Below are 12,224 nucleotides of genomic sequence, written 5' to 3'. Positions count from 1 at the left end.
CTTTTATCACAGAGACTCACATAAGTATTGTAAACATGAAAGTGTACACACACATGTGCACACTGCCGTTCAGCTGGATATGGATTGAAGAAAGCAATTTTCTATATTTACAATAAACTCTTTGAGGCACATCAGTGTACTGGATGACACATTCATCAAGATGAACAAAAACACTGAGTTCATTTTCAGTCGGCAGCTCATAAACAATCCACTGCTGACTAACTAAACAATATGAAAATAGAATATAGTCATAATAAAATGATTAAACTATTAACTCCTTGTTGAGTATTATTTGTTAAAACCCACAGTGTCCCACTGTTTTACAAAATCAGTCTATTGTGAAAAAGTTAAGTATTTATTTCACCCATTTCTTTAAATGTACGTTTTCAGCTGGAACCAATCGGTTTGGGGCTGAGCGGCACAAACCGAGTCGTGGAGTCTGAAACTATTAAGACACAGACCAACAGAACCTTGGTTTCAAACTTTCATGGGATTTGTTGTCAACGAGAAAAACATGATTAAACAGGCAGAATGTCCCTTTTCTGATATAGTTGAAAGGAATATTTGTTACCATACAGTAACTCAATAACCCCCCCCCCCCACCTTTAATTCACAAAATCCAGATCATTAGCCAGATCCAGAGCCACAATGTTAAACAAAGTGAAAAATAGATCCGCCCTTGATCTGTAGCAAAACGACATTTAGCTCTTGCACTGATGAGACAAATGTGTGACTCAGCTCGATGTGAGGGTCAGTGCAGAGGGAGGAGACACAGTCTGCCTCAGAGAGTCCGACACAGCAGCACATAAAAAACAAGTTTCTTATTCCTCATCCCAGAGAGGAAGTTAATGCTTTGGGAGATGGAAGGGACGAGGATGTACTCGAGCGGCTTATACTGCATGTGTGCACACCGATATGACAGGATTACCAACCCACACCTTGTTTGCATTTATGTCACACACACACAGATAAATAATGCTGAGGTGATAGTAGTCTGCTTGAAAGCATTCAACAGAGTGTGTGACTGTGTGTCCACATGCAGGCGGACTCACCATGGTGAGCTCGGCCTCCAGCTCTTTGATCCTGTTCTCCTTCATGTCCATCTGAGAGCGCAGGATGTTGGCCTGCTCCGTGGCCTCCTTAGTCTGTCTCCTCAGGTCCCACTTCTCCCTCTCCAGCATGTCTTTCTCCTTCGCCAGGACCTTCACTGCATCCTCGCTCTCCTGGACACACACATACACGCACGCACGCACGCACGCACGCACACACACACACACACACACACACACACACACACACACACACACACACACACACACACACACACACACACACACACACACACACACACACACACACACACACACACACAGACTTGGTGGTCAGAAACCTGAACTCGTCTCCTCTGAACCATATGCAGGATTAAAAAAAGCCTCATTTATACACTTGAATGCTCAAAGATGCTTAATATGAGCTGTGTTTCAATACTGAGTTTTATTTAAAGTTATTTCTCTTGTTGCAAAAACCCATCACATTTCAAAAGGAGTTTCTAACAAACCATTCCCAGTACGTCCCCATTGGACTTGCTTTTGACCGGTTCCCATCATTAAACAATTTGTTTCTAATCAGGCATTTTCACAGCGAATAAACTGACAAAAGTCCCAGAAAGCTTTACTGAGCAGGGTTATCTAAACTTTACAATACAAATATTTAGTATTTTGACTTAAAAGGTTTAAGGTAAATCTTATAAATCGGAGTAATTCAGCTGACACACAAAACACACACAGACACGATAACATACCTGCCAATATCCCTTTGGATAATTAATGGAGTTCCACGTTTAAGTCAGGAAGCACATCACAGCTTCATCATATTTATATAAACTTTTATGTCCCATTTTATGTTGGAAACATGGTGTCACTATGAGAAAACATATGTCGTGAATAAAGATGGCTAAGATATGTAATAATAAAAGGTTTATAACATAGTACAATGTGTTTGTATGCAAAGAATTCAAGTGTTTATTAATGTAAATATTTGCAGCCGGAAATAAATCACAGTAAGCTGACTGGCTAACTGTTTATCAGAGTGTTTTTCCTTCATCACACATCGTTTCCCCCGGAAGTTACAGCAGAGACGGGCAAATCCATGGGTGAAGGAAACATGACGCACATAAAAGGCATCCAAAATGAAACAGGAAATTTTCTCTTGGTTTGAACTTTGTTGGAAATTTTGGATAATGTAAGTGAACAAAATATATAAAATAGGTCTGGTTAATTATAAATGATGAAATGTTGCATAGTATATCTTTTATAAGAAATATATAGTATGTAGTTCTCATAATGACTTCATACATGTCTTTGTCATTTCTGTACAGACCCTCCTGATCATTTACCAACTTAACTTAAACACCAACAACGTTACATCTAGAGTGATATTGATAAACCGGCTGGCTGCTTGGTGTGTGTTACCTTTCGGTGCTGGTCGTAGTTGCGAATGAATTCTCGTAGCTGCTCCTCTCTGCTCTCCAGTGTTGTGTACAGCTGCTGCATCTGACTCACCAAGTCGGCCTTCTCCCCTTTTAGACGCTTCCGGTCAGCTTTCATAGCTGCAACACAAACACACACTTTCACCACATGCACGTGTGTACGAAGGAGAATCTTAACAGAGGACTTCACTGTCCAACAGGACAGAATCAGACCAACAAGTCAGGGAGAGTTGGATGTGGACCACTCAGACACAAAGCTTTATAGTTGCAGCAGCGAGCCACTAGGTGGCACTGTGCCTTCTGTTAATGAGCAGCAGTAGCTGGTGGTGGTGGTGTGTGATTTTTTTCTGTTTTCACACAGAAATGGCCTGAAGAAAATGATGTAATCATCTCAGAAGATAAGTGCCACTTATTCCTTCACACATGAAACCGTTTCGGTCGGCATGTGCACCCTCTGATGGCTCATCCGTGACGAGACAGATTTGATCTGATCTCTTTTAACTTCACTCTCCCACAGAGAAACCTCAACAGCATATGATGCAACCGTTGGGGCTCTGTGCAGGTGAAAAAAAACAAAAAACTAAACCACACCGGCGCTCTCCTTAGAGTTTGAGCTGAGGAGGAAGAGACGAGTCTGGCCCCTATACTTTTCATAGCTGCACACAAATGTCACTCAACAAGCGTTCCTGCTGTCAACATCCAGAGACTCCATGTTACACACTCCACATTCAAACCTGTTTTGCAGCAGTTGCATGGAGCAGTTTACAAGCTGGCAGCTGAACACCTGTAATTCTCCAAGCACAGGAGAGAAGCATGCGAGGAAACAGTGGAGTTTTCAGTTTCCCTAAATCACTGCAGGACTGACATTGTTTTTTTTACTCCTGTCCCAACTGTTGGATTGCGTAAGAGCTTCATTTGTTTTCACACACGACATGAAACAAACCAATATTACACAATCAGCAGCACATTCCAGTCCACATCTATCCCACATTAATATTCCACACTAACGTTTTTTTGTATCTGTGAGGGGTGGATGTTAATTAAAATGAGGCGAATCTGGAATTTGCTTGGCTGCTTGTCCGGGGCGACGCCCATTTCTGAGACGGCACAATGTCGAAACACGTGCATGTAAACTCTGCCTGACGTCTCCCCTCACCAAACCGCTGTGTGCTACATTTTTTTCAGACCTTTGACAAAACTGAGTTACATTCGCTCGTCAGAGGTGAAGCTCAAAACATGAGTTCAGGGAACAGGGAGCTAATGAAATTTGGATTTAAACCAAAACTGTGAATATCTACGATGATGACGTATTGTTTTTTATTTGGTGCAGATAATTATGCTGTTTAACTTGTGTAAAAAAGCAAATCTCTTTATTTACATAAAAATGTACTGGGGTCTACAGCAACTTCTAATCAGATTCACTTTAAAGACAATTTTTTTTACCTGAATCATGCACAAAAACTGTGACTTATGTAGATTTAGTTCAGCTGCAACATATTCCTGCCTGAGATATATTCACATGAGTTACACTTCCAACTAAAAGCTTGGACAGCTGCTGGAAAGAAGGGAGTGTGCTGCTTATGTAAGTACATTTACTCAGTTACCTTACTTAAGCACATTTTTCATGCATCTGTATTTTACTGGAGTAGATTTACTTTTGGATACTTTTTTAAACTTTTACTCCACAACATATATCAGCATGTATCTGTACTTTCTACTCCACTACGACAGGTGACATTAGACTCCGCCTCCTGTAGCAGCAGCACTCACTGGTGAAGAAACACCTGTAATGGATTCAGAGGAGGCCGAGACTCGGTGACTGTTGCAATAGGGAATAGGCTATACTCTTGAAAAGTACTTTGAATATATTTTAAAGCAAGTAGTTACCTATATTTGAGTAGAAAACCTAATGCAGCACTTTTACATTTACTTGAGTACATATCTGCTTATGTATTTGTATTTTTTACTGAAGTGAATTGTTTGAGTACTTCCCCCACATGTTTTTCCCCCTGACCTTGTAAGGCCTCTTTGGCACGGTCCAGCTCCTGCTCCTTGTCGCCCAGCTGCACGCGGAGCTCGGTGGCTGAGAGCAGATTAGAGGAGCAGCCGCCCTGCGTGTCCTCCAGGTCCTTACTCAACATGTCCTTCATTTGCCTGAGCAGGTGGACCTCCTCTTGAAGCTGCGCTACCTCCTCGCGCAACAACACTGAGGGAGAAAGAGAGAGAGGACAGTTAGGGAATTTGGAGTATGCGGCAGAAGAGGAATGTAGAAGGTCAATCGACAAGAGGATTCAAATCAGAGAATATGAAAAAGTGTGGAAAATGGAGGTGTGCGAGCAGCAGGAAAGGGAGGAAGTCATATCGAATCGCTGGATTTAAGGGGATGGGTGAGATAATGCTGTAAATTTAAAAAATATAAGCTTCAAGCTGCATGCGAAACCCCCACAAGACTCACAGCTCCCCCTCACATGTGGCTGCAGGTGTTGTGTAAATTCAGATATATGCTGAATGACATTCTCAGGCCTGGACCCGGGGAGAGGGTAGTGGGTAAGTGAGAGACAGCGGCCTGATAAGACCTAATAAAATATCAGCAACAACAACACTTGAGCCGCACTCCTCTGTGCTGTGTTTTCTATCTGCTCTGAAACGCCTCCCGAGCCTCAGGGGGAAAAAACAGGCGAGCAAACAGGAGCAGGAAACGAAGGAGAGGACGCGGTGAACTGAAGTGTGAACTAATGAACAGGGGCTGGTCGACACGTTTGCCCCGACAGAGGACGGGGAAAATGAAAAGGATGAGAGGAGTTTAGGTTTTTAGTCCAGTCAGGGAAATCCATAGCAACGACACCGGAACAATATGTCATAATGATTTATACAGCACACATAAAGGTAGAAGGTCTGTTACAGATGGATACACTTTTTTCATTAGAGCAGCGACGAACACGAGCAGTCAAAACTTTAAAGTCTATAACTCCTGATGAAAAAAGTGTAAATAGTACTGTTGAGGTAATGAGACGTCTGCATCTTATGAATAAGTTCTTGTAAAAAAAAAAAAAATGTTGTTAACTTTTAATTAGTTCCACACTTGTTTTGTTTATGTAATAACAGAAGAAGACTGTAAGATGTGTGTGTTTGTAGATTAGGGCTGTTGTGTAATCCCAAGAAGGGATGGGCCAAATACATTAGCATGACACAGAAATAAAAAATGTATGTATGTGTGTGCGTGTTTGTGTGTTTGTGTGTGTGTTTGTGTGTATGAGAAATCATTGTGTTTATGAGAGAATGAACAATTTGGAGCCAACGAGACGCTGGGATCTTATAACGAGTGTTTCCCGCTGCATTCTGGCATTTTATGGACAAACAAATTAGTTAGATTCACTTTAAAAAAACATTTGACAGATGAACCGATAATGAAAATTAAGTTGCACTTCCAAACTTGAATGCTTTTAAAATCTGTGAGTGCGTGCGTGTGTGAATTTTATGATAATTAACAATGATAATAGTCTTCGGCCATGGTAGCAGCTGGAAGCTGTAATTTTAAGTGCAAAACAGAGAAAACGGTTGGACAGATAAAAACTGATGTCCAAAATTAGTTCTCATAGCAGCCACAGGGACGTAAATGTAATAACCGGCCAGAAGGTAGTCACACATAAATAACTGGCAAATTATACCAAATGTTTTGCTCAATATTATTCAGATATATTCAGATCATGCTCGTATTGTTTAATACGTTTTCCAAAAATATACCCATTGTTACTTATTCATTCGTTATCATGTTCATTATTGTGTATCATTAAATTCAGTATTTCAGCAAAGCACGTTCACATGCTAACACTTACCACTAAGCACAAATTATCACCATAGACTTTATACAAAATAAAGACGATGAAGAAGTGCTTAAAACTGCACTACTACAGAGCACCAGCAGGGGTTGGCTCCAAAAATATCTCTGGTGCCATAGACTGCCTTTCATCAGTCAAGTTGCACTTTACACCCATGTTGGTCCAGACTGATGATATATATGTGCTGGTTATAAGATCTAGTTTCAACGTCGGAACCAAAGATTAGTGTCACCAATTCAGGATCAGACCAAATAGGAAATATTGTAAAATCTGTTCCTGTATTGTAGCATTGAATAATGGCCTTTATTTTATTGTGAAGTCACAGTGACAGTCCATTTTTGCCACATTTGAAGACGTTCCCTCGAGGTGTTCAGATATCAGGTCCACCAGAATGTCAAGGAGGGACAACATATAAATGTAAAGCCTCGGGCCACAGCTGTAGCGGCACGGAGGCAATTTGTATGCTGATTCCTATACCACTCAAGTAAACTATGTAAAATGTAGGTGTGAGTGTGAGGAAGTACATTGTGTGCAAGGTTTAGGGCAAGCACAGCGACACACTGTGTGCTTGCACGCGTGTCTCAGCGAGCAGGAGACAGAAGGTCTCTGCAGGCCTGCAGCCAGACGTTTGGGGCTGCTGCAGCTCCGATAAGAGACGAAGGGACAGTCCATCGGTCTCTGTCGACTCAGGACTGCAGAAACACGTGAAAGCTCCACGTTGCATGTGACAAAAAGAGTTTATTTCCCAGAGAGAGAAATCTTTCACCGCCTTCTTGCAACCTAAATCCGCTTATTCATCGGTTTACCTATAGGCTCTCCTATATTTGTCACAGGGAGCTCAGCTGCTGCTTTTGATGCTGCTGGACAGAAGTGTGCGTGTTTGAGGGTCTTTTTTGTGCTTGGCTTAGTCTCCAACTCCAAACAGGCCATTTAAATCAGCAGCTGCACTCCCTGGGAAGTGACAGTCGATCTCACTCCTGGTTTTACGGCAGCTGTGTTGAGCAATTCAGTAACTCATATTTTCCTGGAATTTTTATGGAGCTGCTGTATGTGAGAACGCAAATGTTGCTCCCGACATTTTCCAAAACTTTTTCTGCCAGGCCCCTAATAAAATTTCTGGAAAGTGTCCGAGTGAGCCCATTTGAGAATACAGCAGGAAAACGTCCAGAAGAATTCACAGAGAGCAATTGGGTGTGTTGACGACATTTTTAGCAAACAGAAAGAATACGAATATCTCACGATGATACAGACGTGTCCTTCGCGTAAAAGAAGGCGACCAAGATGTCCACATGGAAAGATTTTGTGATTCCTGCCTCCTGCATGTTCTACTCAGGCACCAACCCTTGCCTGAATGTTATACAGACATTTTCCTGTTGTTGTGAACATGGTTGACTTTATATGTACTTCATATGTAAAAGACAAACTCCAGAAAATGTCCAAAACCAATTTTCCAGGTATTTTCCAGAGTTCATGCCTGAAAACGCCTTTAGCTACTCAAATAAACAGTCACACATCTGTCTCTGGTTTTCTGGAGGTGAAATCCCAGCGTAGAAAGAACCTCACGAGATCTCCCAATCTTCTCTGACTATGTTCTCATTTCACATCTAAGAAAACGTGTGAAGGGACACAGATAGAAGAGCTGCTTCACTGCCCACTGGTTTGAGTTTGAGCAGCATCGAGAGAACTGACAGACACGAGACGTCGTCCTGTACGGTGGATAATTTACCTCCACACACACACACACACTGTTTCATGGAATCTACAAAAGGCAAATTGAATTGACAGGAGTCATATAAACCCTGCACGCTCCCTCAGCTCTAAACCTTGAGTGGCTGTGCAGTGAGCCTGGCCAAGCTATTAGAGTCCGCCCACACAAGGAGAGCACCGCACTCGTCCTCCTCCTCAGCAGTGGCCCATTCAATTAACTGCTCGTCCAAGGCTCCCATTAGAGTGTCCATCAAAGCCAGACAGGACCAGGTCAACACACACACACACACACACACACACACACACACACACACACACACACACACACACACACACACACACACACACACACACACACACACACACACACACACACACACACACACACACACACACACACACACAGAGATGATTAGGCTTGAGAGAAAGCAGAGGCTCAGTTCTCTGCTCGCAGGTTAAGTAAGGCCTGGTAATGTTTGAGAGAGAGATTGGTGGTCAAAGAGCTGAACCCGTCTCCTCTCAACCATATGCAGGATTAAAAAGGCCCCATTTATACACTCGAATGATCAAATATGCTTAATATGAGCTGTGTTTGAATAGCGAACTTTATTTTAAGTTTTTTCTCTTGTCGCAAAAACCTGTCATAATTTAAAAGTAGTTTTTTGACTAACTATTCTCAGCACGTCCACATCAGTTTTGATCGTTTAACAATTAGATCAGTTTCACAGCAAGTGAACTGACAAGGTCCTGAAAAGCTTCTCAGAACAGGGTTGACCTAAACTCCACCAAAGTTTAGTTTAGCTTAGATATAGTGAAAGTGTCAGTCAATGAAATATTACAAACAAAAAACATGCAGATAGTTTTTGGCCAAGTGATTGTGATTTTTTCCACGACCCCAATAAAATAGAGCTGTACATCCTGAAGCATTGAAAAGATTCAAGGATGCACTAATGACTACTTGTATTATGGATTCTCAAATTATCTATTTGCCATCTAGTCTAAGCTGACATATTAAAATGTCATGTTCTTTGCAACCAACAGTACCGACCTCAAAAATATCCATCCATCCATCATCTATACCACTTATCCTCGAGGGTTGCGTGGGGGATAGAGCCAATCCCAGCTGACATTGGGACGTGCGACATCCTACCATACAGAGACGAACAACCATTCACATTCACATTTACACCTATGGTCAATTAATAGTCTACAATTAACCCAACCACAATCTGCATGTTGGCCGGGGAAAACCCACCAAGAGAACATGCAAACTCCTGACATGAAGAGCCCGAGCCAGTACTGTGAAGGGACAGTGCAAACCGCTGCACCAAAATGTCCCCTGCCACCCAAATATTCCTTCTACAATCATATGAAACAGAAAAGCTGCTCCTCTGGTATTCAACCTCCCCAAGTTTTCCCAAACTTCACCCTTTCTCTGTTCACCACTGTTACTGCTCTCACCAAGTTCAAAACTCTGTAGCCGGCCTACAGGGCAGTGAAGGAAACAGCACCTTCCTCCATCATAACCCTGAACCAAAGTCTACACCCCAGCCGGACCACTGTGCTCCTCTGCCTTGGGGGACATTGAGCTTTCCCATCACTCAAAGGACATATGGCTCATGTCTGTCAAGGCTCTTCTCTGTTTGGCGCCACAGCTCTGAAATAGGCTGCACACTGACAGGAGCAGAGACACCGGCCAGTTTGACATTATGGGCTTGAAAACCCAATTTTCAGGCAACAATCTAAACAGCTCTTACAAGCATCGACTAATGGCTTTTCAATTAAATACATGAATTAATCTTTAGATGCTCATATTCACTAAACTTGCTTTTAGTCTTTAAAACAATACAGCTCTCCCTTCTATGTTGTCTAAGTGCACTGTAAGTAATGTGTTTACAAAAGCATCTGCCTCATGATAGTAATGTAAGTGACTATTTCATAAACAATGTCCACTGTGGATAGTTCCCAGACCTCAGTGACAACAGCTTTTATAGGGACAGCTTGTTTTAATGAGGATTAGAAACAGAAAGTCATTCCAATAAAAACTTGACAATGAGGTCTGCGGACCGCTCATAGTAACTGAGGCATTCGTTTTTTAAATGATTCCTTTAATGCTGTGAGAGGCACAACTGTCAGAAATGCCAGAGACAGACATCGTAAAACTACATGGCTATAGACACCTCTGTTTGTTTTAGTTTTGGTGAAATGGCCTGTAACTTAACTACAGAACCATTTTTCTGTAGCACATAATGAAAACCCCAGTTTCAGTGGACCACAGTCAACCTGAAAGCAAAGCCATGAAAATTATATGTGCGGACTGAGCAGGGTGTCAGAGATGTCTGCAGTGACAGCAGCCAACTGTTCTGCCCCGAGGACTGACGATGTGCACGACTGTCACTTTCCCACCTCAGTCTCCCTGACAACTCAAATCTGTGTAATTTTGTTTTGTGCCGTGGTTCCACTCGGCTATTTCTGTCCAAGACAAAGCCGGAGGGCGACGACGCTGCCCGCTCCCCCTCCGCTCGTCTCTCAGGTGCAGTAACTGATAGTTGGATAACAAGGTCATACATTATTTTACATCTTTCCTACAGGATGTAGCCACGCAGCGCTGTCATAACCGTCCTCTTGTTCTAATAGATGACTCCTGGGAACAACATAATTACTGTATATTAAAGCTCTTACAAGGAACTTTTCTTTTTGGTTGATTTTGAAGCCTCGGTGCCAAGAAAACACTCTCACCCGCTCTCTTTAGATTGTTTTCACTGTAATAATATAAAAAGGGCCGCATCAGTTTACATCCTCTTCACAGAACATGTCTCTCTCTTCTCCAAATGCAGACCGAGGCAGAGATTCCTAGGCACAAAGTTCAAAATACTCAGCATATTCACATAGAGAATATCAAACCACACCATAACACACAGATGTTTGCATAGCGATTAGATAATGTATGGTAATTATCATTCTAATCTCATCCATCTTGGACCGCTGGTCTGTACGGGTTAGCCTTTGGCCTAGCGCGTAGCCCAGCCCACTTCTGTTTCCTCTCCCCCCCACCTAAACATAGGCTTTTCCAGCCTGACTGTCGTAAATCAATGCTCTGGGTAATCCGTCCCAGCGACAGACATTTAGAATAGTTTATAGAAAAAGCCAATTTTCTCCCTGATTGTCTCATTTGCTGTTGTTGGTCATAAAGAGGCAGCACTATTAAAATAAGACAGTTTCATAACCAGTTAAAAACTCCTTGTAGGAGCTTTAACATTGTCTTGTTGGACACTGGAGGAGCCAAGAGCTGAAAAACAACAACCTTGTGACCATACTGCTGTCAAAAGATGTAACACGTCTGATGCATGTACCTGGAGATTCACAAGGCTTTAACACAACAATGGAAACGTGGTCTGTGGAAAGAGGAGCTTCAAGAATTTCCTCAAAGGTTTCTCCTTTCTTGTAACATCACTGACCTTGTAAACGTGAATGTTATCATTATCAGTGTGTAGTACATTACTTAAAGCTTGGTTAAGTTGCTCCAGCTGATCTTTCATTGCTTTCTTCTTCTCTTCCTGCTGGTTAGGTGCACAGCTACAACACATTATCAATAAGCTGGGTGTGGAATTGAAGTTAAAGCACAGTCATGGCTTTCTACAGAAAGTGCTGTGGGCTGTTCTGATGTAGGATTACAGTGGTTTCAGCTCAAGCAAGACATTAAAGCAAAGCAACATCATCTAACAGCGCATTTCTCAAACAGGTTCCTCTGCAGCAGATAATTAAATCAGTAAACATGAGGACACCCGTATCAAACTTTTCTTTATATGCACCATCCTTTATATGCGTCATAAGCAGTATGACAAATGTTCAGTAGGGATGCTGAGAGGGTAAAAAAACAAAAGCTTTCCTGTAACTCACTGATAGGAGCAAAGCTGCTTCAAACAACCAGGAAAAGTCTTTAAAATGTTTCCTCTGAGTCTCACGGTGAGCTTTTCTTTCATATGCTGCTCTTTTTGATCAACTTCTCCCAGAATTAACCAGTGAAAACATCAAAAACTCGTTTCCCAGGAAAGTGTCCTGCTCATGTGAAATGGAAAACAATTATGTAAGAGTGGATCTGCAATGCAGGTGACTGTGTTGACTCAAACTGTGAGTCTCCCTGAGGGCGAGTGAGCGGGCGCCCTGTCTCTCTGCATGTGAGCTAAACG

General features: G+C 42.2%; 1 protein-coding gene across 3 annotated transcripts in view; it reads right to left on the bottom strand.

Moving 5' to 3' along the window:
• kaznb (kazrin, periplakin interacting protein b) overlaps nucleotides 1-12,224 on the bottom strand; it is a 109,809-nt gene that overhangs the window by 8,849 nt on the left and 88,736 nt on the right. For all 3 annotated transcript variants that reach the window (XM_034584754.1, XM_034584757.1, XM_034584755.1), the window contains 3 exons: nucleotides 4,503-4,694; nucleotides 2,472-2,608; nucleotides 1,053-1,223 (listed from right to left, as the gene is read on the bottom strand). In XM_034584754.1, the coding sequence (XP_034440645.1) occupies nucleotides 1,053-1,223; nucleotides 2,472-2,608; nucleotides 4,503-4,694 (500 nt within the window). The remainder of the gene's footprint in view (nucleotides 1-1,052; nucleotides 1,224-2,471; nucleotides 2,609-4,502; nucleotides 4,695-12,224) is intronic.

The sequence above is a fragment of the Hippoglossus hippoglossus genome, chromosome 5 (genome assembly GCF_009819705.1).
Source record: "Hippoglossus hippoglossus isolate fHipHip1 chromosome 5, fHipHip1.pri, whole genome shotgun sequence".
Taxonomy (NCBI): domain Eukaryota; kingdom Metazoa; phylum Chordata; class Actinopteri; order Pleuronectiformes; family Pleuronectidae; genus Hippoglossus; species Hippoglossus hippoglossus.
This window is presented reverse-complemented; position numbering and strand designations above follow the sequence as displayed.